General features: G+C 43.8%; 1 protein-coding gene across 2 annotated transcripts in view; it reads left to right on the top strand.

Moving 5' to 3' along the window:
- The window catches only part of RBMS3 (RNA binding motif single stranded interacting protein 3), a 1236319-nt gene that overhangs the window by 1063443 nt on the left and 147543 nt on the right, over positions 1–25333 (top strand). For both annotated transcript variants that reach the window (XM_069212004.1, XM_069212005.1), the window contains exon 9: positions 14961–15057. In XM_069212004.1, coding sequence (XP_069068105.1) covers positions 14961–15057 — 97 coding nt within the window. The remainder of the gene's footprint in view (positions 1–14960; positions 15058–25333) is intronic.

The following is a 25333-nucleotide window of genomic DNA, read 5'->3' as shown; positions in this document are numbered from 1 at the left end:
CTGTTACAATAACAGGTGATTTCCTGCACAGAGCTTTATTGCAAGCCAGAAACCTAATCAAATACATTTTTGATTAATTTTGAATGCTCCATTTTCTCAACACAATACAAAATCAATGTACCTTAGGAGGTGAATTGCGCGGATGGCATGGAGATTTACTTTGAATACCTCCTGAGAAATGACAAGCATATGGTCTTGGGAAAGTAATAGAATGCCATCATTCCTGTGTTCTAAATCAGAATCGCCTCAGGGCTACATGCTGTGCAGAGGAACGCGGGATACACAGTACCTTTCGTAGGATAGCTTGTCTTAGACGCCCTCTTAGGAGAAGATTCCTCTTAGCGGTAAATGAAATGGTTGCTGTCCACCAGCTGATGGATCCCTGAATAGACAATTTCTTCACACTTTGGAAGCATTTGCAGAGAAGCGCAAAGAGATTATTGACGAGATTGAACAGTATTAGATCAAATCCGTTTTTATTTCCCCGGACAGTCGTCCAGCTCGAGGGCTTTCTTCACCTCCACTGGCGGCTTGTCACCCTACCGCAGAGTGAATTATTCCAGCGACACTGAGGAACAGCGAGAACGATGGAGATAATAGACCCTGGCCGCTACAGAGAAGTACTGCCAGTTCAAGCTCTCTGCACATTGGAACCAGCTGACACGGCTATGCCTCGTTTCGCGATAGGAATGTGAAGGGAAATAAGCATTTGCAAGAGATTGCATTCTATAATATGCATCTTGTGCTGAGAGTTTGATGTTTGATCTGTCTGTTTCTCCACTGGATCACCTGTGATCACGGCCCAGGCAGCTTGTACCTGAAAGACAGCTTAGATCATTCTTAAGCATAGAGGGACAGATGTACTAACCATTTTAGCATGCACAAATTCTCCAATTAAGCAATTCTGACTTTTGAAATGCTTTTTCTTAATGTTTTTAGTTCTTTTTTTGAGTTGGAAAAGTTTTTCTGATTCCCAAAATGGGATTGCGAACGGATAGGGATTTGGTACTTGGGAGGGGCATGTTGCAAGTGTCTGTTCCATTTTCCAAACTGGTAACAAATGTTTCAATATTTTCTACCGAAATCCTGTTTCAAATCATTAATATTTATCACAGGATCTTAAAGAAGGTGGTAATGCATTCTCACAACGGGCCCCGCCAATGAAACCCTTTCCCCTTTGTGAATGTAAAAAAAACCTAGTTTGTTGAGGAGTACACAGTGGTCCAGGGGACCACTGCCAACTATTGAAAAGATACAAAAATGTGGCTTTTCTTTTTAAATGCAGTCCTGTTTCCTTTATGAAAAAGGGGATGCTTTAAAAAAGTACTTTATTGAAAAGCAGCCACAAACATGTTGTGGTCCACTGGCTGCCAAACCTTTGATGACCTCCAATTGCAGTGAGCCAGAATTTACGACCTACCTCATTGATATTCATGAGGCACCTTGAATTGAACCCACTGCAATCAGGATTTTTAATAACCAACCTATTAATACTAGGGCAGTTCTTAAAAATCTAGACTGGTTAAAAAATACTGGTTACAATTCCGACCAGTATTTTGTGACCATATATTTGTACCTCTGGCCCCCTAAGGCCCTAATTACAAGTTGTACAGTACTGGAGTGATTCTACCATCTCTCTGAAGTAAAAGTTCCACAGTGCCATTCTATTGTGAGCAAAGACCCATTGAAGGGAAAATTACAATTTTTAGGACATTTTTTCCATCCATGAAACTTCATGGAATCCACTATTCCATGCACTTTTGAAGAATACATTTACCACCTGCTTGCAGCAGATGGTAATTGTATGCGGGAGCGGGTGCATGGGATAGGAGTGAGGGGTTGGTCGAGGGGATTAGGGGGAAGGGAAGGGTTTTTTGTTTAATCACAGGGAAGCATTGCATAATTCCATCACTAGAAAAAAAAGTGGAATGAGACTTGGGGCCCGATGTACGACGCCATTATGCGGTCGCAAAAGATTCATTTCACCTTTTGCGACCACATAATGCCCTTTCCTAGTGTACTATCCCTATTTTGCGAGCCGGTATGCAAATACGACTCGCAAAATAGGAATTGCGACTCACAATTAGGTTGGGGTGTCCTGAGGGTGTCCTTCCCCAACTGCGAGTCGCAGGGGGATTTTTTATTGTTTTTTTATCGCAATTGCGGTTGCAAAACAATCCCAGTCACCACCAATTAATAAAAATCTGAAAATATTTTTTCAGAGTAGGCAGTGCTCTCACAGACCACTTCCTAATCGAAAAAATTAACCTGAAACGTTTAATTTTCCTTTTTGAAACGCATCCCGTTTTCCGTTTAAAAAAAAACCTGCTTTATTTAAAAAGAAGTCACAGACATGGTGGCCGGCTGTCCCCAGCAGGTCCCTATCCTTGTGAGTGCAGCCATTCCCAATGGGGTCGCAAACTGCGACCTACCTCAAGAATATTAATGAGTTAGGTCATTTGCGCCCCATTGGGAATCGCAAACAGTGTTATTGACACTGTTGTGCATTTGGTTTTGAGACTCGCAAATGATTTGCAAATTGCGAGTTGCAAAAAATACCATTGTACATCTTTCCCTTGGTTACTGTTGTGGTAAAAAACACAATCTGGAAAAATCTGGTCAGGTTTTCTCAGTAAATCACTAATCACTGATATTCTGTTGGAGCAAAATTAACGCATGCAAGCATGCATTTGTTTCAGTTTGCCTGACTTGTAATCAGGGTGGAAGGAGGAAAATGAACAACCTGCCATTTGCACGAGGAGCACTACATTAGAAAAAAAAGGGGGTTGAACTATATCCCTTTGTAAATATTGGCACAGGTTCATAAATCATGCTGTAAATAAATTGCACTGTTTGATCTACCTTTTGCCATAAACCTACCTAAATTCACGTAGGCCAGCAATTACTGTGGTGGGGCTTACAAGTTGTATATTTTTTTTAGAAGGCCATTTGGAGGTTAGAAATTCTAGCTTCCCCAGCCTGGAAATGATGCCAGAGCGTCAAAGAACCTCCATTTTTGAGCTGGAGGATCATGAACCTCCTGAGTGGAGCCCAAGGATTGGACAGTCATGTGGGAGTCCCTCCCGGCACTCCCTCCCTTCATCAGTAACCAGTACTCTGGCTTTACCTATGGGTCCAGGGTAATGTGTTCGCCAATCAGCGCTGCACACTTTCAATCAGATCCCTTGCAGAAACCCTTCGGATCCACTCAGTCAACAGCAGAGGACGCTTCTTCTTGCACCTAGCTGCCAAGGCTTAGAACAACCTCCCCCTGCACCTCTGCACTGCTTTGTCGCTCCAGCAATTCAGAAAGGAAGTAAAGACCTGGCTCTTTGAATGATCAAACCTCTACGCTGCAGTCAAAGCACCCTGATACCCGCACTGGTGATTTGCCACATTTTGCATTGGCCCAATTGATCGATTGACTCTTCATCCCTGTTCAATATGCAGGGCCGGCTTTAGAGAGGTGCAAGCGGTGCGGCCTCACCGGGTGTTGGCCTAGATTGGGGGGGCCGCTGACCTCAGGGGGTGCTGTGTTTAGCAAAAACGTATGACACTTGCGATTTAAAAGCACCTGCTGAAAGGTTCCTTGTGCGTCCAGCCTTCAGGAAGCAATTAAAATGTCAAGATATCTCTTGTGATTAATGGTCCTGCTAGAGAGAGATCGGAGGTTTGTCTAGTGCCAGTTTTGAATCACCATAAAGTAGCACAGAGGGTTGAAGTGCCTGTTGCAAAGAAAAGAACTATATTTTATGTGGATAGCTGAATGGATTAGTAAAGCCAGCCTTTACAAGCGCTGTAAAATAAATGAATGTATGTGACAGAGGGGCTATGGAGAGATGAGGGGCACATTTGCCGGGTGGTAGCGAAGGAATCCGAGGAGGTGGTCATGGGGTGGGGCACCAAAAAAGACTGTCGCACAGGGCGCCACCAGCGCTAAAGCCGGCCCTGTCAATATGGACCACTCCCCTCCCCCTAACCCATTCCTGTAGTATTCACAGGACATCTACCCCTGCGGTGGCTTGCAGGTACTGAGCACAGAACAAGACCCTTTGTCCATATCTTGTGTACATTCCACCACCCCGTACCTGGTCTATGAAAACATTTTTTCTTTTTACGTTAGTTGAATTTCTCTTGTGCAAACCTGTCTGAGTGTCTCCCAAAGTGTGCTTTCCTTCCACAGATGTTGATCTGTTGTGTGTGCGCAGCCACATACCTTTCAACCTCAATCTTATTTTTAGAGTGGTCTTGAGCCCTCCTCGAGCTGTTCAGAAATTGTTTTCTAATGTTAAATTTACTCTGTTTTTTACAGTCCAGCATCCACATCACAATGATGCCTAAATTGGCATTGAAAATAAATTCCTTTTTTGACCTCAAAATTCTATAACTCTGTCTTGCATAGCTATCTCTCTTAATAACCCAGCAGGGATACTATGGATACCACATTGCCCATAATAATTTCAGGACTCAGGGCCTCATGGTGGCAGTCGGACCTCCGCAACTGTGGTGGTCCGACTGCCACAATACAATCCTTGCGGGCGGACCCACCATGAGACCGCCAGCTCCGCCACGAACATGGTTCCTGATGGGGTGATGGTAGTCGGGCTTGTAACCAGCTAGGGTGGCACTGAGCTCAGGGCCACCTGACTGATTACAACCCCACTTTCCGCAAGCCCTTTCATGACGGGGACCCCACCATGAAAAGGCTGGCGGAAAGCCACTGCCGGGGTCCACAGAGGGGCCCCTGCACTGCCCATGCCCGTGGCAACACTAACTTGCCCATGGTAGGCCTCCACTGCTTGCTCTGCTGTGCAGCAGCATGGCAAGGTTGTAATATGGTCTCCAGCTTGCCCGTCTAAGGATTTCATAGGTGCAGTAAAAGGTGCTTAACAACTCCCTACTTTACGACTTCTAGTTGTTATACTGTGGGGCATATATATAGTCCCCTAGCACCACCTTTCTCCACATAACGTAATTATTTTTTATGTTAATGTGGCCCAACAAGGCTGAAATCCCCGCGTTGTATTTTCAGAGTGGTGCAATGCATGCATTGCGCCACTCTGTAACCCTTTGCGCTACATTATGCCTGTACCAGGCATAATATATGCAAAGGGGGCATTCCCCCGTTAGGGGGGGCCGAAAAAATGGCGCAAGGAAATCTATGAGATTTCCTTGTCGCATTTTTTATGGCACTTTTAACACTTGCTGAGAGCAGGATTTAAAAGGGGCTTCCATTCTTTAGAATGGGCCCCCATGTACTCTGCAGGAGTAGCGCCAACAGTTTGGTGCTACTTCTGCGGAGTACATCAATAGCGTCACATTGAATGACGCTATTGCCCCCTACCCTGCGCCATGGTGCGCCGTATTTTAAAATACGGTGCACACATGGTGGCGTTAGGGGGTGCTAAGGTGCTCAGGGAAAGTGGCGCTGCACTCAGTGCAGCGCCACTTTCCATAAATCTGCCGCTTTGTTTTTCCTGTGTCTCACTTCATAGTGCATCTGTGGTACTTAACTTATGATACATCACCAGGGTTTTTAAGGTCAAAACCTTTTCAGGGGCAGTATTCAAAACGAGGTGGAGATGATTCACTTCTGTGACATAAATAGAGTTTATTGCATTTTTGTGTCCTTGGTAGGCATAGAACTGTCTGATTTAAGTGATCTAACGTAGGCCATGATGTAGGGTTTGGTGAATGGGTACACCTCCAGAAATGTGCCAGATATCCTGCCCGCCTTATTGGAAGTGTTTTATAATCTTATGCAGTTGTTATAAGGCAGACAGGACATCTGTCTTGGTTGTGGTGGGAAACCTGTCTGCCAAACTCTAAATGTGGCTCTTAGTCAACAAATGTAGGAGGCTCTTCTAAAGCTGTCAGTGTTTACCCTCCTTGGCTGTTGTCATTGTATTTGCACACTGATTTCAGACGACCTAACTCTTTATCCAGACTTGAGTTTTGTTATAGCTAAAGCTTGGCCATGCATTGGCCTTTCTTCCTGGAATGAGTTGGTGGCCTTTGTTTGATTCACTGATAAGCTCTTCATTGGCACTTCTCTTTGTTTTATCCTGTTCAGGGATAAAGGATGATGGTGGTTCCTTCACTCATTACTCATTGTCTGTCTGATTGGCTGGCTCCTGAGGAACCTCCACGTTTGGAATTTCAGAGTCCAAGGCTGAATTTTGATTTTCAAAAGTTATTCACACAAATATCTGACAGGTGGAACATGTTGTATCAATAATAGGTGTCAAAGCACCTGAGCTATGATTTATACTCAATTTATTAAGCACATCGAATGCATGCCAGCAAATATGGATAAGTTATATTCTGGGGCCATCACATGCAAGAGCAGAACACAGGGCCCTGGGGTCTCTCTTCTTCTCTTGCACACACACACATTTATTTGTTTTCAGTGCTGTCACTACGAAATGAATTAGGAATATTTATGGAGTACATATTACTCAGAATTAAGGGCCGGATGTATCAACCCATTTTGCATTCAGAAATTGTGCAAATCAGTAAATTTGACTTTTTCGAATGCAAAATAGCCTTTTCTGATGTGTGAAAGGCATTGGCAGTCCAATTTTAGGGAATCCCAATTTTTGAGATTTCCTAAAATTGTGACTCCAAAGTTTTATAATTTTTTTCAAATTTGCTATTCAGGAAATGCAAAATTGAACTTTCATACATCTGGCCCTAAGAATCTGAAAGATATACGCCATGCTTTTCCATGTATTCTAGTGGTTGGCCCAGCTTTTGTCAGTGCCCCTTCCTTTAAGGACACTAGACCACCTAATCTTTTTCACAAAGATGACATTGCACATGGAGTGCTCGTGCTGCATTTCAGATTACTTCAGCAGTACACCTGTACCCTCCCCTGCTGCTGGCTACTTACCCTCCTCTCCTTTTCATCCCCCTTTATCTAATTCATGCCTCGAACTGTAACCCCTTTCTTTCATAATCCTGAGCACAACTGTTGAGCCAGGTTAAGTTCATGGCTCTCTGTACTTTCCGGTAGATGGCAATGTGGCAAAAGCAGGAGTCAATCTGGTTCTCTCCATATGCTGCAAATCTCCCTAACTCCTTTGTGTCAAAACCCATCGAAAGATATGTAAAGATATTCAGACTCATTGTCTTCCCACTGAATAGATATTAAAGTGTCCCACCTTCACCAACTTGTCATATCCTGAGAACAATCCAGACTAAAGCCTCCCAGAAGAGAGAATTGAGTGACTGCATTCCATTTTATTTAGAGTTATCCTTGAGTTTAATGCAGAACTCTTTTCATAACAGAAGACAATAAGTATGGTATCCATTACACGAACAGCATGGTTTGTTCATAATAACCCTTCACAGGTCAATAGTATGATATTAGAGAAATTGTCTTCCATTCTCCCTTGGTATAGCTGACATATCTGTTATGTTATTAAATTGATTTCTATGAGACAGTACTATAATCCCAGGGTCTCGTGACAATATATAATAACCACTTGTAAGCAAAGGTACCACATGTTTACGACTCACCCTGTCACCTGCTGGACTGTGTGGGACTGCATGATCTTGTCTAGTGTGCAAGAAATATGCTGAAGTGCACCATGCAACACTAGTACCTATGAGTACCTATGATTTGTTTACCAACATAAAAGTCACACCAGACGCCCTGAGATCAGCATTTACATACAGTAATGCTTCCTGTCATAGGCTGCCATTCATATGAAGAACATGCATCAACATATTCATGACTGGGGGTAGCACTCAAAGAAACAACACAGATCTATTGGGACATCTTTCAACATCCTTCAGGTTTCATATCTAAAGCAGGTCATTCATTTGAACAAGAAAACCTATTTACAAAGCTGCTCACCTATACTGCCAGGAATTGGATTCCGCTCTCCCACTGTCAAAGAAAATGCCCCCCCCCCATTGGAGCTATACCAAAATCTTTCTGATTTCGTCTAGAAGAAAATCCAAAAATATTTGGAGTAATTCACTGTGCATTTCCCTCTTGGTCTGGAGCCAACAGTCCTCTCTCAGTCAGGTCCTCTTCTTACTAGATCAGACCCTATTTCCCTAGAAGACTCAGCGTTAGAACTGGTGAGGCGTAAATGTGGATCCCCTCTGGACCCTTGGCCACCTGTATTGTAAATCTTGCCACTGATGTGGTTAACCGTTTCCTCAACAGGTTGATGAATAATTCTCTCGAATTGGGATTGATTCCTTGGAAAAAAGCACTGTTGCTCCCTCTGCTAAAAAGAAAACATCGGCCGATCCAAAAGCCTTCAGCAACTTTAGACCAATTTCTCTTCTCCCCAGAGTTGCTAAACTGTTGAAGAAAAGGGTCAGCAAGCAGTTGTCACACTTCCTAGAGTCCAACCTCCTTCTGCACGACTCCCATTTGGTACTTTGTATGGGTTGCAGTACCAAGTCTGCCCTACTCAAGCTATCAGATTTCATTAAGAAAAATCTCAACCAGAGCTCTCCAGTGATTGTCATGCTCTTGGATCTGTCCTCAACTTTCAATACTGTTTCCCATGCCACCTACTAGATCGACTTGAGAGAATTGGAATCAGAGACCAGGCTCTGCTTTGGCACAAATCTTTTGGGACAGATCACTCTCAAGCAGTTTTCCTTCCACCTTTCACCTACTCATCCAAGCCACTGGATAGTGTCATGCCCCAGGGTTCAGGGCTCAGCCCCACCCTTTCCAATATCTATTTTGAGCCACTGGCAAAACTTGTTGAGTCCTGGGGCGTGTGGGTGGTCTTCTATGTGGATGACACACAGCTCCTCCAGGCCTTCCATGAAAACCCGCCGGTAACCCTGAGTTCCTTCAAGCTCTTCTTGAAAGCAGTGGTGGAATAGATGGAGGGAAGCTGCCTCACTGAATTCTGAAAAAAACTGAGATCCTCTTCTTTGACACCAAGACCTTTCCAGAGGCTAGTTTATGGTGGCTACCTGAACTGGGTTCCCCCCGCCCCATCATTGATGTCTAGGAACCTAGGGGTAAAATTAGATTGTAATCTCACTTTTGAGCCCCAAATCAAGTCATTATCTGCAACGTGCGTTGCTACCATTGGGCCTCTCAGAAGGATGCTCCACCTTATTCCAGTGGACTCTCAGACGACGATTCTCCATGCCTTGGTTACGGACAAACTGCATTATGTCATCAGTTTATATTTGTGTCCACCAGCTTTTCTAACCCACGGTTTCAAATAACCCACCACACACCTTATCTTGAAGGTTCCCTGCATTGCCTAGTGTCTCATTACCTTCAGCACCTTTACTGACTTCCTGCCATCCAGTGAATCCAATTCAAGGCACTCACATTTGGCTTCAGGTCCTCTTTACCTAAGGAAAAAATTCAAGCCCCACTTGCAATCCAGATCCCTGAGATATGATAATCTCAAACTGCTCCAAGTTCCTCGCTTTCACAAAGCTAGAAGATGCAGGATATCCTTCACTTACATGGCCTCCAAACTGTGTAATACATTGCCGCTCAGCTTGCATTGCAGTAACTCGGAATCTGTTTTCAGACATAGCCTCAAACCCTACTTTTCGACACCTTTGTAATGGGTATTTAGACCGGCAGCTTCTCTTCTTCTCATCAAAGCTCTCTGATAGCACCGGTACACCTCCTCTGAGGCAGCTGTGCACTCCACAAGTGCAATGAACTGAATTAAATTGAACTGAATTGAATGAAACATGACAATTGCCCCTTCATATCCCTTTAAGGTGTCCGATTTACTTCTTAACTGTCTTTAACTTTGATTTTTTTTTGGGAGACGTGCAGTCCGTAACATATCTAAAAACTCTGACTGAGACCTCAATATCCTCAAAGTTAAAGGGTTTACCAAATGGCCGTAGCATCCCCTCACACTTGTCAAGATTTTGAAGTATTTAAAACTCTAAGACCCGCCTTATCCAAGGTTCCTGTTAAACAGAATGGTTCTTTTAATCCATCGATGAATGGTAAATCTGCATTAAGGGATATTTATGTGCATGCTATCGGCTATTCCCTCTAATCATAATGTCCTCCCTGAACATTCTTCAGTTGAGAAACTTGTCAATGTATCTTTAAGTTCAAAGTGACTATTTGACCTTCCGCTCACATAAGTGTGAAAGTGTCCACTTCCGGCTATATATTTAGTAAAATAAAGGAGCAGGTAGAAGGGAAAATTGCATGGAGGGTCCTCCTTACCATGGGGTCTTTTCATACGGACATTTGGAGTATGTAAAGTTGTACCCCTGTAGTATTCTTTTATGTAGTAGTACAAGCTTTTGTGAGTCAACCCCAAACTGTCTAAAATGAAGATAAAATGCTTTTTTTTCTGAGAATATACATGTGTGATTAGTACAAACACAAACTAATGTGCCTGTCTGAACTTTAACTAATAGGGACTTGAGCAGGTGTAGGCCAATTCACAAAGGCATGAACGTGTATGTAAGAGGCTACTCCTGTAGTCCTGCTTTCTGTACCCGTAAATGTTATTGAGAATTGGGTCCTAAGTAGAGGAGCCCCAGGATGTCTTACAATGGGAGACTCATAGAAGGATGGGGAATCCTCATATATCTGGAGAGTCCCTAACAGAACCTTTGGGTTCCCACTTCTCATGTGCTCAGTTTCCCTTTCACTCTCTCTGCTACTGGAAAGTTCTCAAACACTCTCTCAGCCTCCCACATTACACCCACTGGCATCCAGTCTGCCTGCACTATTAAGTAACTATGCATTAGCATCATTCTCTACATGCACACAGCATCCATAAACCACAAGATTGAAAATACATCAAACAACCATTCCCAAAGTCAAGAAAGCTGAATAAGGTCAAAACAAATTGCTAAACCATAAAGGGAAACCCACTTTAGTCTATTCCTCTCCCAGGTACATCCATCAAACCTAAACAGGCTGTATGAAAATGTTTATACCTCCAGCAACATCAGCTTGAGAAATAGAGCAGGTGTTAGCTTTGGGTCAAAATATGTTGTTCATTTGACAACAAATCCCTTATGAGAACATGAATCAGGTACACACAACTCTGGGTACCACACATCTTTATTTGTTGGACCCTAACAAATCTGCCTCAAACTATTAATGATCACCCTACTTCCATGATTGTTTTGGGAATAGTTTGTGTACATTTTCCAAGGGGGTGGGGGGCAACTTATAAGTGAACCAAAAACAATGTCACTAGAAAGTGAAATTGCACCATTCATCCATAGTTTATACCACCAAGGGGAAGATTTAAGAAAAGTGACACACCTAGTGCATTGCCACTTTTCTTGCGCCCCTTAGTGACCTCCTACCGCAACATGTGTGCGCCGTATTTAAAATACAGTGCACCATGTCACAGGGTAGGGGGCAATAGCATAATTTTTTTTTACGCTATTGATGTACTGTTCAGGGTTAGCGCAAAAATGTTGGCGCTAACCCTGAACAGTACATAGGGTCCCATTGTAACTAATGGTGTGCCCACTTTTAATGCCTGTTCTGAGCAGGCGTTACAAATGCTGAAAAAAATGTCACAAAGAAATCTATTAGATTTATTTGCGCCATTTTTTCAGCCTCCCTGGCGGAAGCATAATATGGCGTGAGGGGTTACAAAGTGGTGCAATGCATGCATTGCGCCACTTTGTAAACCTGGCGCGGCGGTTTTGGCCTCGTTGGGCCTCATTAGATTAAACAAAAATGATGCTAATGTGGCACAAGGAGGCGCTAGGCCATTTTAAATCTGGGCCCAATTCTGTAATCATTGTAGCACGGGTTCCATGCCAGTTTATGTTTACCGTAAGCTCGTACCACCATTACCGGAGTTTGCACTAGAAAGGTCACTTTTGATGGTGAATGAATGATGTACAACGTTTAGTCTACATTTTGCCCTAATAATATTCTGACTTTCCTTCATCTCTTCTGTAAATTTTCAAAATATGTCCATTTGGAGGTAACAGTTATGCGCATTATATTTATTTCCCAGATAGCGGTTGCAAGGAAAAATGACATTAAAATGCATTACATTTTTCTTCCATTTCTATGATGTGGCAGTGATACCTATTTTTGCATTTTGTATTTATTTATTTGTTATGGGCAGTAAGTACTAGAAGAACAATTCTAATTTCAGGACACAGGAAGTGAAAGAAATGCGGGGTGAGGGAAGGAAACAGGACAAGAGCAACAACAAAACCAATTCCAAGAGAAGCAATGTGCAACAACAAAACCAATTCCAAGAGAAGCAATGTTTATTATCATTTGGCTGTTAAACGGGCAGGGCCATGGGGTATGTGCATTCCCCTCAGTGCGCATGTGTGTTTGGTCGGCCGACTCGGGTCGGCCAAACACACATGCGCAGTAGGCTCTTTCCAGCCCAGCAACACAGTTGCCGGGTTGGAGAGAGCCTGCACAGGCTCCCAGTCTGCCTGAGCAGCGTCAGGATTGGCCGCAGGGCAGGCTGGGAGCCTGTGCCTGCCTGGAGCGACGAGGGAGAAAGGAGCAGCACGGGAGCGGAGCAGATAAGTTATATTTTTTTAATATATTTTTTATCTATTTTATTATTATTCCCCCCACCCACTGCCACGCGCCACCCTGCCCCTTTTAATCCCTGCAAGCCGCAACTGAATTTATCTAAAAGTTGATGAGCCCTCTAAGTATCAGGAGAGAAATTATTTAAAAGGATTTTGTTAATCAAAGCAGTTTTGAAGCTCCATTTATTGACGCTTTACAGTGTATCTTTTTCTCTGTTTCTTTTTCAGTTTCTCTCAATCTACTTACGTTTAACGCCAATTTTATTCAGCATCATTCTCCTCCTCCATATGTATTCAAGGGTTTACAAAGTGGCGCAATGCTACAATTGCGCCACTTTGTAAATACGGTGCAGGGTGAGGGCCTGTTTAGCGCCACCATAGTGTAAAAAAAATATGGCGCCACAGGGGCGCAAGGGACTTGTAAATATGACCCTAAGGGCCTGATTCTAACTTTGGAGGACGGTGTTAAACCGTCCCAAAAGTGGCGGATATACCACCTACCGTATTACGAGTTCCATAGGATATAATGGACTCGTAATACGGTAGGTGGTAAATCCGCCACTTTTGGGACGGTTTAACACCGTCCTCCAAAGTTAGAATCAGGCCCTAAGTCTTTTGACAATTCATTTTAAAGTGAAAGTGTGATAACATGTTGTAGTTGTACCAAACACAGTACACTTGCACGATGTACTCTATCACAGAGCGTAGCTCTTAACAGAAACGTGCAGAAGGTGTTTGTATATATGTGCAATTCTGCATCAATGTGAACTCCTCAATTTTATGAAGTTGCAGATTTTTTTTCAATGTTTTGCTCATTGTTCCAGGGAAAAGTTGTTTTCGTTTTAAACTAAAGGTTTCTTCGTAGTGTTTTTGCAAACATGCCATTACCGATATAGTGCTTTGCATAGCGAAATATATAAAACAGAAGTATTAAAAAAAATTATCAAGTTATAAAAAAGAGAAAAATATTTTTATTGTACAACAATAAACAAGCTTGGTTTGTTTGTTTAATAAAAGTTAAAGTTGTTTTTAAGGAGTTGCACAAGTTGTTTCAGGGGTATGAGATGTTGAACTTCTTTGCTACAATACTTTCAAGGTGAAGGAGGATGTGTTGGTTTATTGCGAGAAAAAACACTTTAATTGGTAAAGTCAGCACACCACAAAATCAGATTTTCATTCCAGTTGTTTTCTAAAATGTTGTCAAAGTAAAGCATTTTCTACCTCACCACCTTCATGCATATCTCCCTTCCATTTCAGAATTTGGAGGAGGGGAATATGGATTGGGTGGGCTGATTGAGCGGTGGACATATAACCAGATGTCTCTCTCCTTCACAATGGGTTTCCCTGGGCTCTGAGGTTTCTCCTCGTTCCCTTATCCTTATGTGTTCTGTCCTCACCCAGGAGACCTCTCTACCCGTGTACAGTATTCATTTTATTTACCTAAATGAAAGCTAGCTGTTAAATCATGCAAATTTCCTAGGTGGATCCTGGCAACCCATTGAGGGGAATGCTTTGCGTGAGCCACAAGTGAGTGGTTGGTCAGGATGCTGCTGACCTGAGTGGACACTTGTCCATCCCTTCACGCGGTATTAGAGCAAGTCAATTGTAAAACAGTGGGATGCTCCTACCTATTCTTCAAATGCCATTGGTGATGGAAAGGACCACTTCTTGCCAGCTGTCCTTGACATCCTGCTTAATTGAAGCCGGGTGCCATCTATTTGTCTTCTCCAAAGCCTTCAGTTCTCAGTAACCCAGGTTTCATAGGAACTGGACATAACATCAAAGACAAGCTGTGCTCCTTTGCACCGTATTGCTGTCAGTCCAAAGCATAAGGTAGACTTGACTACTGCGAAATTGGTAGAATCCTGGATAGTCCTGTAATTCTGAGAGAATGGCAGACCTTGGGCAGAGTCCTTCACACGGCAACTTGAACTTGCCCAATGCCGCCTGTTCTCACAGTTTATCTTTAAGCAAGTCTGCTTCTCTCTGCGGTCTCCTCCACATTACTCCTGTGCCCTATTGTAGCTTCCTTTAGCTTCCGAATGGACAGCTGAGATAGAAGACCCAGGAAGACTTAGAAGAAGACATCTATTCAGGGTGACTACGTATGTTCAAATCCCTTGCTCGCGCCTTGAGAGCTTTGTCCCTGTCACAAGGACATCCCAGTATAAGATACAGGAAAATCATCATTGTTTTACATCTGCAGAGCTACTACAGAGAATACCGTTTACTGTATCTAAGAGTAGTGGGGGCAACATTAGATCATGAAAAAGAAGGGGAAATTTTACAGGAAAAGTACAATTGATGTTTTCTCTTAGTTCAGTAGACACGTGCAATCAGTGGGAACTCTCCATCCTCTTACCTCTGATAAGGAAAGTAAACCATACCTGAATCACTGGCTTGCATGTGTTCTCACTGTACAAACTCTTCCTTGTGTTTTCTGTTTGCAGATTTTACTCTTCACCCTACAGTATTGCCACAAACCGCATGATTCCCCAGACGTCGATCACACCCTTCATTGCTGCCTCACCTGTGTCTACATATCAGGTAGGTCCCAACACCTGCATTTTCTGAAGTGAACTGATTTATGAAATGTGTGATTCTGAGACGACTGCATCGTGGATCACTTTAACATCTTCATTCTTCCTGTCCGGCATCAGAGGCTCGCGATTCTCTCTATATTCCCTCAGAACTCTGTGTCATCACATCCTACGTAATCACTGTGCTGCAGCAGAAACTGAAGTATTACTCATTAGGTGAATGTGTAATCAACCAGCTTCTCTGCCGGGCCATTCACCTGTGTCATTACATCTGGTGTAATCAGTATGCTGTAGTAGAAACTGAAGCAATACTCATTAGGTGGATATGTAATCAACCAGATTCTCTCCCAGGCCACTCACCGGTGTCATTACAACCTATGTAATTAGTTTGCGGTAGCAGAAACTGAAGAAATACTCATTACATGGAGGTGTAATCAACCAGCTTAACTGCCAGGCCACTCACCGGTATCATTACATCTTATGTGATCAGTATGCAGTAGTAGAAACTGACGCAATACTCATTAGGTCGATGTGTAGTCCTCTGGCTTCTCTGCCGGGCCACTCACCGATGTCATTACATCCTATGTAATCAGTATGCTGTAGTAGAAACTGAAGCAGTACTCATTAGGTGAATGTGTAATCCTCCGGCTTCTCTGCCAGGCCACTCACCGGTGCCATTACATCCTATGTAATCAGTATGCTGTAGTAGAAACTGAAGCAATACTCATTAGGTGAATGTGTAATCCTCCGGCTTCTCTGCAAAGCCACTCACCGGTGTCATTACAACCTATGTAATCAGTTTTCTATAGCAGAAACTGAAGAAATACTCATTACGTGGAGGTGTAATCGACCAGCTTAACTGCCAGGCCACTTACTGGTATCATTACATGCTATGTAATCAGTATGCTGTTGTAGAAACTGAAGCAACACTCATTAGGTGATGGTATAATCCTCTGGCTTCTCTGCCGGGCCACTCACCGGTGTCATTACATCCTATGTAATCAGTATGCTGTAGTAGAAACTGAAGCAATACTCATTAGGTGAATGTGTAGTTCTCTGGCTTCTCTGCCGGGCCACTCACCGTTGTCATTACATCCTTTGTAAGTCAGTATGCTGTAGTAGAAACTGAAGCAATACTCATTAGGTGAATGTGTAATCCTCCGGCTTCTCTGCCAGGCCACTCACCGGTGCCATTACATCCTATGTAATCAGTATGCTGTAGTAGAAACTGAAGCAATACTCATTAGGTGAAGGTGTAATCCTCCGGCTTCTCTGCCGGACCACTCACTGGTGTCAATACATCCTATGTAATCGGTATGCTATAGTAGAAATGGAATACTCAGTAGATGAATGTGTAATCCTCCGGCTTGTCAGTCAGTTCACTACCCAGTGTCATTAGATCCTATGTAATTAGTATGGTGTAGTAGAAATTGAAGTCTAATTCATTAGGTGAATGTGTAATCCTACGACACGAATGATCGTTTGATTGGACACCTGGGACACCTTGGTAATGACTGTTCTGTGGTAGCATGAGAGCGCTGTAACTCTTGCTGCAGGCTTCCAAGCACCCTCCCGAGACATTTACTGCCAGCCCTAAAAGCCAACATCCCTTTGTATTGCTGTGTTCACCCCCAGGTCAAACTTTTGTGGATGCCTGTGAAATAGTAGCCCTCTAGCAGCCACCCAGACACCAGTCATTTCCTGGCAAGTAACCTTTTATCATCCTAACAGCGTGCTTTATACTTCTCTGCAGGTTTAAGAGCTTCCTGGAGAATAGCCAAAGTGAAATAAAATTGTGTTCAGAAGCTGAGATAAAATGTTGCCTACTTGGTTTCATATCCAGGCGAGCAGGGAGGGCGGGAGATGATTTGTGCTCAGGACAGTCCTAATGCTGCTCATGGCAGAATCATTTTGTAGTCTCTGTTCTGTTGAGCTTCTTGTCTCAGGTGTTCTGCTCCCCATAAAGACACCTTGTTAGATGTCTGTGCTGGTTGTGGTACCTCGTGAGCAGGAATACATGGCATCACATCAACCACTTGGGTAAAATCTATGAACATGCCTTTAGTGGTTGGCCCATCCTCGATTCATCTTAGGAAGTCACTGAAAAACATGAAAGTTAGTTGTTCTTAACCACGACGTTGGCTTCCTGTTGCTATAATGGGCATCGTAGAAGGTTCTCAAGCTATGCCACTGTGCCTGTGCTACACCAGCCATCCCAGGTATTTCACTTGTGATATATTTTATAGTCTGAATGTGACTTGTGGACCCTTTGTTATTGTTTCAGGATGATCAGGTGGCATATTCATGGCTGATGCTAATATAGCCTCCTCTCAAAGTTAGATGTTTCCTTTTTCTTACGTGGCACAGGCTAGTTCGCTAGGCCACTGGATTCAAGCTAGCTTGGCTGATGAGGGGCGATACCCCAAAACCGGTCCCAGTATGCTTGTTTTCCAGTCCAGGAGGGACCTGGCCTGGGAGTTCGAGCTGGACTGTTTGTATGAGGAGCAAAGTCAATTGGAATGGTTTGGCGAGCAAGAAAAACAATGCATTTAGGGGGTCATTCCGACCCCGGCGGGCGGCGGGTGCCGCCAGCCGGGCGGAAGCCGCCAAAAGACCGCACCGCGGTCAAATGACCGCAGCGGTCATTCTAACTTTCCCGCTGGGCCGGCGGGCGATCTCCAAAAGATCGCCCGCCGGCCCAGCGGGAAAGCCCCTGCAAAGAGGAAGCCGGCTCCGAATGGAGCCGGCGGATTTGCAGGGGTGCGACGGGTGCAGTGGCACCCGTCGTGATTTTCAGTGTCTGCAAAGCAGACACTGAAAATCTTTGTGGGGCCCTGTTAGGGGGCCCCTGCACTGCCCATGCCAGTGGCATGGGCAGTGCAGGGGCCCCCAGGGGCCCCACGACACCCGTTCCCGCCATCCTGTTCCTGGCGGTAAAAACCGCCAGGAACAGGATGGCGGGAAGGGGGTCGGAATCCCCATGGCGGCGCTGCAAGCAGCGCCGCCATGGAGGATTCCCTGGGCCAGGGGTAAACCAGCGGGAAACCGCCGGTTCCCCTTTTCTGACCGCGGCTTTACCGCTGCGGTCAGAATGGCACAGGAAGCACCGCCAGCCTGTTGCCGGTGCTTCCGTGGTCGTTGGCCTCAGAATGACCCCCTTAGTCCCAGACTGGACTGGGGATGGATATTTGACACTGTTCAGCATTCAGTCCATCATCTTTGTTTTGACTGGCTAGTCTATGGCAGTTAAGACTCCTGCCACTCGTTAAGACCAGGACGCATTAATCTCTTGCTATTTATTGCCTTTGCCTAGTTATATCTACACAACTCACCATGAGACTTTGCTTCCTCATTTCATCACTGTTTTCTCCTGCTAACACACATACCACCACAACTATCTTGTGTCAGTAATCTATGTCAATGCTGCCTCCTCACCCACGGTGACCATGGCACCCACACCAAAAACAGAAGGGATAGAGTGGTTGCTCTTCACCCCTTTCATTGTCTTGCCCACAGATGTGGTAATCGAGTTGCTATATCCTCTGGCAATCTCTGCCCGAGCTATGCATCCCTTTTGCACCAAGGAGGCGCCATCCTCACCTGGAGATGCACTGCCTGGACGCGTGTTTCCCTCCCTACTCTGGTTAGCAGCACTCAAAAGCAATCAGCACCAGAGCATGCAAAGATTACTGCTGTTGAGTCACTTCGGCTAGGCTCCTCTGTGGTTTCCTCATCTAGCAACTGCACCCTTCATCCCATCCTCGCTCACATCACAACTCTCCCAAAGCCTCCCCCCCCAGCTTCCTTCCCATATCTGCCATCTCTCTACTCCCATGTTCTCCCAACCCCTTGTCTCCATTCTCCTCCCATAATTTTCTTACTCTGTTCAGATCAGTCTAGCAGTGGGTGGCTATGGAATGCTTGGACTTCCATCGTCCAACAGAATCATCCCTGCCATGGCCTTGTAAGGCCACCTATTTCATCTGCCCCCACTCCTTCACCTACTGTGTAGTCATCTCCCCTTCACTCAACAGCGATAACATGCCTCGAAGACCAGATGGGTCCTGCACTCCTGGAGCTGACATGGAGGATGCCATCGACCTCTGACCCAGAGACCACACTCAGTGGGTCGGGTGTACACTTCCTGGCGCTCACACTTTGACATTATATTGTTCTGGGGTTCTCCCTGTGGCTCCTCCGCCAGGCCACTCACCATTCCCTACTGGCAAGAGGAGGAGAAAGAGCTTCTCCTGGACCTAAAAGTGGGGGAGGGGCGGAGGGGGAAATAATGGAGGAAAAGGAGGGGCAATACGATCAGGGAGTTGGTCTCCGGCGCCTGTTATACTTGCAGACTGGATAATTTCCCGATGTGTCTAAGATCTTAAGGCTCACAATATACAAAGCAAGATGAAAAAAACACTGCATTTAGTAAAAATATACAATGTCACGAGTTCCAACAGTCAGTGTATCAGTACTCAATCGAGATCAAACTATTTAACATATTTTCACAAAAATACTTTTCATGTTGTTCCAAATATTTCACCCCTTCTCAATTAAAGAAAGTCGATCTTTTTCTATTCATACCAAGAAAGTCATTCATTTAATTGTTCTCAACATTAGAGATCATTAATTAAGTTCTAAATGTTTACATATACCTTGCTTTTCCACTTGTATGAAATTAGATTTTTAGCAACCACTTCTGCTTTTTGTTTGTAGGTTTAGTTGACGTACCCTCCGGGGTAATCACAGAGACTTTGTTAACGAAAAGCATCCTGTTACTAAAGTGGGCATCTCCCCTCCCCACTAAACTAATCCTTTCCGCCACCAGTTTCCAGAAAACCAAAACTCAGCTGCAGAAGACTGGCACATGCCCAACACTGCCCCTCTCCATATAGCATCACATTGGCATCTCTAACATCTGTCTGAATCCAATGCATGAATTGTATTATTTTTTATGGAGTCTAGTGAATCCTCAAGCACAATATTTGCTGAGGTATTGAGGACATGTTCTCTTGTACCTTAAATATTGATGTAAAGGCTCAGGTCTACTCTTGCTCCAAAAATCTTGCTCCTATTTCCTCTACTCGGTCATTTGGATGTTTGTAGGACACATCCATTCAATTGCTCTGTATCATTATACAAGAATGAAACTGAACACAATATCAGTGGTCCTCAAAAATCGTGCTCGTTCAGTCTTTTCTCGTTCCCACCTAAATCTATCCATCTCAACCTCAACCAAAATTGTTTCCATCTGAAATATTCAAATCATATTTTCTATGGAGTCCCAAAAATTGAATAACTTGTTGCCCCTTATGTAGAGCTGAAGACTTATCCTTGTGGCACAGTTGTCAAAGATCGTATTTTCTTAAAACGCTGCTACTTTGTATATCTAAACTGTAAAAAACTGCAGTGGACAGTCCTTTTTTCTCAATGTGAAAAATGCCTCTCAGGCTGAGCAAAGGTCAGGCAGCCAGGCGCTATGCATCCCCTAAATGCACAGGTGTCTGGCTGCCTGAACTGCAATTGCTGTACTGAAGATGGCATAGTCCCGTGGGTGTGACTTCCTCAGCTCAGCAAAGGGCCTGGGGGACCTCCCCCTCATGATGAGTGGGAGCGTCACTGATAGCATTGGACCTGGGTGCTTCATGTTTAAGCTATAAAGTGCCCAGGGCCAAATGTCTGTCACTGACGTTTCGTCACGTAGAGGGGTGGGGTCAGCAAGGCTCACTGACCCCTTCCCACCAACTCTGTGACAAATCAGGGACTGTCACTTCCTCTTATTGGCTGACGAATGAGAGAAGCTGGCAGTCCCAACCCTCTTGGAACCTTAAGCTGAGGCCCACTATTACCTACCCCTTCACTTGCATCTAGTGACCCGTGCCCTGGGGCTGCAACTGCTAGCAGTGGCACATGCAACCAGAAGTCACAAACTGAGAGGCAAATGGATCCACAGGAGATGGGAAATACTGGGTGGAGGGCAGGGAAGGACATACACCTTCTGACACCTGTCCTGGCACCTGCACTGGCACCCACAGCCACAAATCACAAAGGGACAGGGAAACGGAGACCCAGGTGTCTGCAAATATCTTGTGCATCTATTCTGTGGTGCCTGCAGCCTCATTCACAAGGAGACAGGGAAACATAGTCCCATGAGCTGGTAAATTCTGACTCAAAAGCAGGGAGAAACCTATATTGGGACATGTAAACATGGGCTAGGAGTCAAGTAGAAAGGGATCTTGTAATTCTGACATGAATCAACCCCCTGGACCTGTGGTGGAAACCCCTGTATAGGACACTCCTGTGTTGATTGTATAAACATAACATAACTGTCTCCTTCACCGCCTATTTTGGGGTCTAGCATATTTCTTTGTGAACCATGTTCAAGTTGATGGTTTCCCGTCCTTCAAAATCTGACTCTGTCCCTCAGTACTAATATAGCGTATTTTAGTCCACATTCATGCAGTTATATCTCCACTTATTATATTATTCCCCTTGGTTTGTAAGTCAAGACTCTAATTCTATGATCTCAACTACCTCCTGTTGGAGTAGGAGCATTGAGCTTGTGGCTATAAAACATACTTGTGCAAAAGTAAATGTTTACTTGCTGAGATGGCACCCTAGTTATCCTATTCCACATCTGTTTGTGCCTCCCATTGTTGGTGTTATTCTAGTGGCACATTTGATGGTGTCTCTTGCTGTTGGTGTTAGTATAGTGGCACTTCTGGTGGAGCCTCTTGTTGGTGTTCATCTAGTGGCACATTTGACAGTGCCTCTTGTTTGTGGTGTTAGTCTAGTGGCAGATCTGATGGTGCCTCTTGTTGTTGGTCTTAGTCTTGTGGCACATCTGATGTTGCCTCTTGTTTGTGTTAGTCTAGTGGCAGATCTAATGGTGCCTCTTTTTGCTGATGTTAGTATAGTGGCATATCTGATGGTGCCTGTAGTCTTTGGTGTTAGTCTAGTGGCACATCTGATGGTGATGCTTATCATTGGAATTAGTCTAGTGGCAGATCTGATCGTGCCTTTTGTTGGTGATGTTGGTCTAGTGGTATAGCTGATGGTGCCTTTTGTTGTTGGTGTAGGTCTAGTGGCAAATACAAGGGTGCCTCTTGTTGATGGTGTTAGTCTAGTGGTACATCTGCTGGTGCCACTTGTCGTTGGTGTTAGTCTAGTGGTACATCTGCTGGTGCCACTTGTTGTTGGTGTTAGTCTATTAGCATTTCTGGTGGTGCCTCTTATTGATGATGATAGACTAGTGCCATATCTGATGGTGCCTCTTGTGGTGATGTTAGTCTAGAGGCACATCTGATGGCGCCTCTTATCGGTGGTGTTGGCTTAGTGGCACATCTGATGGTGAGGCTTGTCCTTGGTGTTAGTCTAGTGCCACATCTGATGGTACCTCTTGTCATTGGTGTTCGTCTAGTGCCACATCTGATGGTGAGGCTTGTCCTTGGTGTTAGTCTAGTGCCACATCTGATGGTGCCTCTTTTCATTGGTGTTCGTCTAGTGGCACATCTGATGGTGCCTCTTGTTGTTCGTGTTAGTATTATGGCACATCTGACATTGGCTGGCTGCTTATTACTTTCTGTTTATAAGTTTTCTAAAGTGACTTGTGAACCCTTGTCTTTTCAGGTTACTGGCAGGACATGATGACATGCTGATTGCTGAAGTAGAACACACTACTTCTAGCCTGCCTTGTAATGACAAGGCTAAGGAGACAGCACATTGTGGTCACTCCAACGTTAAATCACAGCTGGGCAGACTTGCTGTTGGTAAACCACCTTAAAAACCACAAAGCCTGCTCCACAGTCACCAGATTTCAGGAAGGCAATAGCTTTTTGAATGCTTTAGCTGATGATATTGCAAAGATCTTTGCTAACTTGTATGAGAAATTACAAACCTTGAAGATTAATTCCTACCAATAGAAACATGGAGTTACTCTGACAGCCGGCATGCCTTTTATGTACATAGGTTAGTACGATCGTGCTGTATTCTGACATTCCTTTGGAAGATGTCATGTGGCACAATCCTTATTTCAAGGCACAGGGACGTGGCATCCTCTCTAATGTGTTTTTATCAGTATTGTGCTCATATTCTGGCTTCCAGACTCCTTAAATTATTGTCTCATTTGAATCCAAGGTCACAGCAAAGTGTATTTTACCAAAGAAATGCTAATACCGGTTCCAAAATCTAAGTGAGATCCCACCTGCCTGAGTAATTATCAGCCAATATCTAATGGTCCAATAAGAACAACAACAACATGATGATTGATGAGTGATGATGATGATGATGATGATGATGTTATTGTTATTCCCATTGTTGTTGTCATTTATATTATTAATATTATAATTCTGATGATGATGATTGTTGTTGTTATTGCTATTATCATCATTATTATAACCAAATCATTAGCTTTTATGGATTGCATTGGCACATTTCTGCATAGTTGCTACAGAAAGGCCCCCAGAGTAAAAAAACGGAATTAGGTAGATGATTGGAGCCCCTCCATTCTTTAAAGGGGAAATGAGTGAGAGGACATGCCAAACAATGTGTTTTTAAATCCTCCTGCGAGGGCAGTAGGCTAGGATTAGGTCTGGCACCATTCCCTGGGCAGTTCCAAATACAACATGGCACTTCAGAAGACGCACAGTTACCACAAGTACCTGGAGGTATCCAGATGAGCTCGAGTTATTCTAATAAAATAGTTTGTTTACCTTGATAGCAGGTTCAAACTTACACCTGGTCGTGATTTCTACCGACAAATAACACAATTCTTTGAAAATGGACAGGACCCACACCAGCAGTGCCCCATTTTTCCATTCTGAGACTAGCACACACTTACAGATAAGGTTCTATGATCATTTAGTTTCTCAAACCGAGCCTAGTTGATTTTACATGTTGGCACACATGAAACATCTCTGTACTGCTGATTTATTTAAACTGCTTGATGCTCCTTGTGTTGTTGTAGACCTCTTGTTACTGATTCCACGTGCTTTCAGTTGTCTGCACAAAATACACTTATAGCATGTTTTAAAGTTTGTGGTTCATTCAAACATATGATCTTGACGGGCTTTCTCACACATGATCTTGATGGGCTTTCATCACTGACCATGTTGGAATTAGTATGTGAATTTGTGTGGGCCATCAATCTAGTTCCTTCAGTGTTTATTTCCCTCATTATTAAAGGCAAGCTGCATCCTGCCAGCATTTGTTCTTATTATAACTATTTTCACAGGTACAATTTTATAGCCTATGGGCAACAAATTATTGATTGACGTACCCACTTGTAGCATGAATGGTGGGAAGGATAATTCTATCCTTTGTGTTTTTAATGACATCAGGGTTCTCTAAATATTTTGAGAAGCATTTACTGGCTAGACTAGAGGTTAGATTCATGCCTTGTTAAAGCCCATCAGTTCCAGTTTCCGATAAAAAGTCAAAAACGTCAACCCACTAGACTAATCTGGAGCATTCAAAATGTCCTTCATACTAGCCGATTGATCCACTTTCAATGTCGCCATCTGCTGAATGCACAGTAAACCACGTCACAACCACGCTATGTGGAGCCATAAGGGCCAACGCATCTCGCCAACCTCACAGCAAGATGATGCTTCCTGAAGACCATTAATGGTCCATCCACACTCGGGCAGAACTCAGCTGACGTGCTTCTTCAAACATCTGACCTTTCACCAGCTCACATGATCCCTGAAAATACCATACGGACATTTTGTTGCATGCAGACTTTCCCTGGTAAATAGGCACATGTGTGGGCATGCAGTCAGATTGGCTATCGCTGCATAGCAGTGGTCCATCAGTGATATATTTGTGAGCATTCTTGGAAAAGTCTGGTTGTCTCTAGCTAGACGTTACCCAGCGTTGATTTATTGTGAGCATTCTTGACATAATTCTGGCTGTCCTTGGTTTAACCTTGGAGATTGTCCTGTCCACATGATAGACATCCCTGATACGTGATGATAAATTCAGCTTATTTCTACAAAATTGAAGTTTTTTATTAAATGATGAAATTGTTGTTTATTGGAGAACAGCTGGCAATCTTATGTTTGTGACATAATGATAAAAATGACTTCATATTTGAAATATATTTAAAGCTATTTGATAATTCACATTACGTTTGGGACACTACTTCTGATTTTTGGTTCCTTTGTACCAGATGTCCCATACTGCTTATGTTATTATATCATGAATTGTTTAAACGCATTTCATCATCTATAATGATAATATTTATAATATCAGTACTGGTCTCTGAGTCCTGGACTTACAAGATT

This window comes from Pleurodeles waltl, chromosome 10, assembly GCF_031143425.1.
Source record: "Pleurodeles waltl isolate 20211129_DDA chromosome 10, aPleWal1.hap1.20221129, whole genome shotgun sequence".
Classification (NCBI taxonomy): domain Eukaryota; kingdom Metazoa; phylum Chordata; class Amphibia; order Caudata; family Salamandridae; genus Pleurodeles; species Pleurodeles waltl.
This window is presented reverse-complemented; position numbering and strand designations above follow the sequence as displayed.